Below are 5,745 nucleotides of genomic sequence, written 5' to 3'. Positions count from 1 at the left end.
AGCAGAGAGAGACTCTTGTCTCAAAAAAAAAAAAAAAAATGAGTAAATAAAAACCAGGAACCTTTGGGAACTGCATTTCCTAATGCAGGAAATTCAGAGCAGAAATTCAATATTTTAAACACCACTTCACATCTCTCTCTCCAAGTAAGTCAGCACCAGGGAAGAAGAAAGGCGTTACTTGGGGCTGCCACTGGGACTGAGGACGTTCCAGTTCCCCCATCCCCATGGCCACACCTGATGGTTCCTGTTGGGGAGGGCAGAGGGCTGATGAGGTGGGCCATGGTGTCTGGAATGTTGATGGTCAGGGGTGAGATGTGCGGCTGTACGGCCTTCACCGGAGACTCAGATGGCTCCTGCTTCTCCCTCTTCTCGCTGGACAGGGCAGTAAACGTTATCTTGATGTTTGTGCTCGGGAACCTGAACGTGCACCTGGAAAAGAAAAGCCCACCATCAGCACCCTTTTGCTGTCCCAGCCAGGGCAGGAGCAGAGTCCCCACGTGTCCCCCACAACACTGGAGCAGCTGAGGACGTGTATGCAACACCTCCAAGCTCAGCTCACCGTGTTATTACAAGTCGCCTAACAAAGCCACAACTAAGGTGCTTCATGACTTAAAAAACACCAGTAAGAAAACACTATTTAGACCAGCCACACAGGAAAATTAAAAGCACAGACAAGGTCAGGTATCGTAGCTCATGCTTATAATCCCAGCACTTTGGGAGGCTGAGGCAGGCAGATCACTTAGGTCCAGGAGGTCAAGACCAGCCTGGGCAACACAGTGAGACCCCATCTCCACAAAAACTACAAAAAATTAGCCAGGTGTGGTGGTGCATGCCTGTGGTCCCAGATACTCAGGAGGCTGAGGCAGGAGGACTGCTTGAGCCCAGGAGGCCGAGGCTGCAATGAGCTCTGACAGTGCCACCACACTTCAGTCTGAGCAAAAGACCCCATCTCCCCCCCGACCAAAAAAAAAAAAGCATAGACTCAAAAAGACTCAAATACCACTTAGCCTACATGACTCCTTTTAAACTAAGTGCACAAATATGTTTTGGGTCTTATAGTAGACTTAAAACTCAAATACCACCCAGTGTCTATTTTTCCTTTCAAAATAAACATACAAATGTATCTAGGTCACAAAGCAGTAACTCTGTGGTAGTTTTCTTATTTAAGAAAAATAATTCCTTTCCTTTTTTTTTTGTAGAAACGGAGTTTCGTTCTTGTGGCCCAGGCTGGAGTGCAACGGTGCTATCTCGGCTCACTGCAACCTCCGCCTCCCAGGTTCAAGCGATTCTCCTGCCTCAGCCTCCCGAGTAGCTGGGATTACAGGCATGCACCAGCACGCCCGGCTAATTTTGTATTTTCAGCAGAGACGGGGTTTCTCCATGTTGGTCAGGCTGGTCCTGAACTCCCAATCTCACATGATCTGCCACCTCGGCTTTTCAAAGTGTTGGGATTACAGGTGTGAGCCAGGGCGCCCGGCCTCCTTTTCTTTAAATAAAAAGTCCTATCACTTTTTTCACTGTTGGCTCTGGCAAACCAAGAGCCAGGGACATTAAAGCTACAGGGGAGAAGGTTTGCAGTGGAACACTCTGGTTCACACTTGATGTAGCCTCCTTGACATGACTCAAGTAAAACGTAATCAAACAAAGGTCACGCAAGCCAAATACTTTCAAAGAATAAAATTTAACACAACAGTTAAATTTTAGACTCTGAGAGTCTCTTAAGTTCCCACCATGAACCCAGTTCAACAACAGCCTATTTGTCTGTCTACAAACAACCCAAACAAGTGGCTGGCCACACTCAGCCCAGCTCACACCTGTAATTCCAGGACTTTGGGAGTCCTGGCGCGGTGGCTCACACCTGCAATTCCAGGACTTTGGGAGGCCGAGGCAGGCAGACCATGAGGTCAGGAGCTCGAGACCATCCTGGCTAACACGCTGAAATCCCGTCTCTACCAAAAATACAAAAGAGTTAGCCAGGCGTGGTGGCACACACGTGTAATCCCAGCTACTCAGGAGGCTGAGGCAGGAGAGTCTCTTGAACCCGGGAGGCAGAGGCTGCAGTGAGCCGAGATCCTGCCACTGCACTCCAGCCAGGGAGACAGAGCGAGACTCCATTTCAAAAAAAAATAAGTCTATCTAGAGCAAAGAGCTGCAACACTTCACATTTAGTGACATTCACTGCTGGCTTTAGACTTTCCAAATTTAAAACACATTTTAAGGAAAACTGGCACTTAGGCTGGGCGCGGTGGCTCACGCCTGTAATCCCAGCACTTCGGGAGGCCAAGGCGGGTGGATCACAAGGTCAGGAGATCGAGACCACGGTGAAACCCCGTCACTGCTAAAAATACAAAAAATTAGCCGGACGCGGTGGTGGGCGCCTGTAGTCCCAGCTACTCAGGAGGCTGAGGCAGGAGAACAGCAGGAACCCGGGAGGCAGAGCTTGCAGTGAGCCGCGATTGCACCACTGCACTCCAGCCAGGGGGACAGAGCGAGACTCCGTCTCAGAAAAAAAAAAGAAAACTGGTACTTAATCTCTCAAGTCACCCGCCTGGCCCTCTTCCAAGTGTACTTAACCTCTTTTCCTTCCTGCTCTAAAGCTTTTTAATAAGCTTTCAGTACTGCTCTAAATAAATACACAATAAATAATAAAACTGATCACCTGTCATGTATTTAAGATCTGACCGAGTTCAGCTCCCTTTACACAGACATCACCTGTAGATTCTGCAAACAAGGGGGGGTGGGGGTGGGGGGTTGTGTGTGTGTGGAGCTGTCGCCTCTGAGGACAACAAGGAAGACCGGCCCGGCACGAGGTTCCAGCAGGATTCGCAAGCTACCCTAGACTCCCACCCACCATCTCCTGAGTCCTCCTCACCGCTAATGAGCAGCCCGTCTCACGTGGGGGCATGTTGCCAGGACCACCCACCCTCTCATACCAGCCTAACAGCTTACAACCCAGGGGTTCTCACAGCAGAACCATGTGGACACGAACAGGGCAAGATGCGTGGATGCCAAGCGGCTGCTCCATCACTGTTGGGCTCCGCACACGACTCTGGCTCTGAGCTGGGCAGCTGCGGAGTCCGCACCCGCACGGTCACCAGCCAGAAGCGGAGATGGGAAGAACAGCGAGCACCAACCGCGCAACCTCAGACTGAAGCCCAGTGGAAAACCGCACTCCACACACACAGACACTCAGGACATCAAATCAAACACTGTACTACTAGGCCAGGCACAGCAGCTCACGCCTCTCATCCCAGGACTTTGGGAGGCCGAGGCAGGAGGATCACCTGAGGTCAGGAGTTCGAGACCGACCAACACGGTGAAACCCCATCGCTACTAAAAACATAAAAATTAGCCGGCGTGGGCCAGGCACGGTGGCTCACACCTGTAGTCCCAGCACTTTGGGAGGCCAAGGCAGGCAGATCACGAGGGCAGGAGATTGAGACCATCCTGGCTAACACGGTGAAACCTCGTCTCTACTAAAAATACAAAAAATTAGCCGGGCGTGTTGGCGGGCGCCTGTAGTCCCAGCTACTCGGGAGGCTGAGGCAGGAGAATGGCGTGGGCCCGGGAGGCGGAGCTTGCAGTGAGCCGAGATCACATCACTGCACTCCAGCCTGGGCAACAGAGCGAGACCCCGTCTCAAAAAAAAGTAAAATTAGGTGGTGGGCACCTGTAATCCCAGCAACTCGGGAAGCTGAGGGACAAGAATCGTGTGAGCCCAGGAGGTGGAGGCTGCAGTGAGCTGAGATCAGGCCACTGTACTTGTACTACTTTGATTTGCAACACAAGTGAAAACCACATAAAGTAAAAGTAAAGGATAAAATGAAACTGAACTTGCAGTTAAGATCACCTGGAACGCTCTTGGCCACCATTTCTTTCTTAACCAAATACAAGCAATCTGGGACAAAATATGTTGATCAAATCTGATTTCAAGCAGTAACTGGTAAAGGACCAGGTATCGGAAACACAGTCATCATGTCCACCACCTCCTCTTCCACCATCACCCCTCCATCACGTTTAGTTTAAAACACAAGATTCAGGTCAGGACACGTTCATGTAAAAAACAAGTGAGCTGGCCGGGCGTGGTGGCTCACACCTGTAATCCCAGCACTTTGGGAGGCCGAGGCGGGTGGATTATGAAGTCACGAGTTTGAGACCAGCCTGACCAACACGGTTAAACACCATCTCTACTAAAAACACAAAAATTAGCCGGGTGTGGTGGCAGGCACCTGTAATACCAGCTACTCGGAAGGCTGAGGCAGGAGAATCACTTGAACCCGGGAGGCAGAGGTTGCAGTGAGCTGAGATCTCGCCATTGCATTCCAGCCCAGGTGACAGAGCGGGACTCTGTCTTTAAAAAAAAAAACCAGCCAGGCGTGGGGGCTCACGCCTGTAATCCCAGCACTTTGGGAGGCCGAGGCGGGCGGATCACCAGGTCAGGAGATGGAAACCATCCTGGCTAACAACCTCGTCTCTACTAAAAATACAAAAAATTAGCCAGATGTGGTGGCGGGTGGCTGTAGTCCCAGCTACTCAGGAGGCTGAGGCAGGAGAATGGCGTGAACCCGGGAGGTGGAGGTTGCAGTGAGCCAAGATCGTGCCACTGCACTCCAGCCTGGGCGACAAAGTGAGACTCCATCTCAAAAAAAAAAAAAAAAGATGTCAACAGTGATTTCTTCCCACAGACGCATCTGGTGTCCACTGTGCTATATTTATTCTCTGTCCACCCTGAACTTCTGCAGAAGGCTCACCCTTGACCAGAACACACTCCCTGCCGGTCCTCCCAGGGGACAGCTCCAACAGTGTGCACAGTTCCAACAGGGAAAGAGGCAAGCTCTTCCTCCTCTGTTGGGGCGGTAGCTCTGGAACGATGGGGAAACCAATATCCTGAGTGTTTCGCTCGCTTTTCACACAACAGGACCACACCCCCGTATCACCTGTGAGCTCGCACTTCTCCCTAGAGTCACGCACGTCCTTGTCCGGGCCTGGCGGAGTGCTCTTCGCGGGACAGGGCACTGCCACACTGAGCACCCTTCCCTTGTACCTGGTTCTGTTTCCTTTTCGTTTTGAGACCGGGTCTCGCTCTGTAGCCCAGGCTGGAGTGCAGCAGCACAGTCATGACTCACTGTAGCCTCAACTTCCCAGGCTCAAGGGATCCGGCTGTCTCGGCCTCTTGAGTAGCTAGGACTACAGGCACACGCCACCATGTTCAGCTAATTTTTATTATTATCATTTTTTGTAGAGACAGGGTCCCCCAGTGTCACCCAGACTGGTCACAAACTCCTGGGCTCAAGTGATCCTCCTGTCTTGGCCTCCCAAAGTACTGGGAGTACAGTTGTGGGCCACTGGACCCAACCCCAATGTTTCCAGTTAAAGACAACGGACGATCAGTGCTGTGACGACATTCCACAGCAGAGGATCCTCAGCACAGGGCATTGAAAACGAGGAGAGGGGCCAGGCGCGGTGGCTCACACCTGTAATTCCAGCACTTAGGGAGGCTGAGGCAGGAAGATTACTCGAGTCCAGGAGTTCAAGACCAGCATCAGCAATACAGCAAGATCCCCGCTTATCCACAAAAAATGTTTAAAAACTTACCCAGACGTGGTGGTGCACACCTGTAGTTCCAGTGGCTCGGGGGCTGAGGCAGGAGAGTTGCTTGAGCCTGGGAGTTTGAGGCTGCACTGAGCTGTAGTCGTACCACTGTACTCTAGCCTGGGTAACAGAGCAAGATCCTATTTCTAGTTT

The 5,745-nt window shown here is 51.4% G+C and overlaps 1 protein-coding gene across 1 annotated transcript in view; it reads right to left on the bottom strand.

Moving 5' to 3' along the window:
- FOXK2 (forkhead box K2) overlaps positions 1-5,745 on the bottom strand; it is a 105,131-nt gene that overhangs the window by 37,485 nt on the left and 61,901 nt on the right. The window contains exon 3 of the mRNA XM_011933409.1: positions 179-429. Within this exon, the coding sequence (XP_011788799.1) occupies positions 179-429 (251 nt within the window). The remainder of the gene's footprint in view (positions 1-178; positions 430-5,745) is intronic.

The sequence above is a fragment of the Colobus angolensis genome, unplaced genomic scaffold (assembly GCF_000951035.1).
Source record: "Colobus angolensis palliatus isolate OR3802 unplaced genomic scaffold, Cang.pa_1.0 Scaffold1, whole genome shotgun sequence".
NCBI lineage: Eukaryota > Metazoa > Chordata > Mammalia > Primates > Cercopithecidae > Colobus > Colobus angolensis.
Note: the sequence above shows the minus strand (reverse complement) of the source record. Positions and strands in the feature narration are given on the sequence as shown.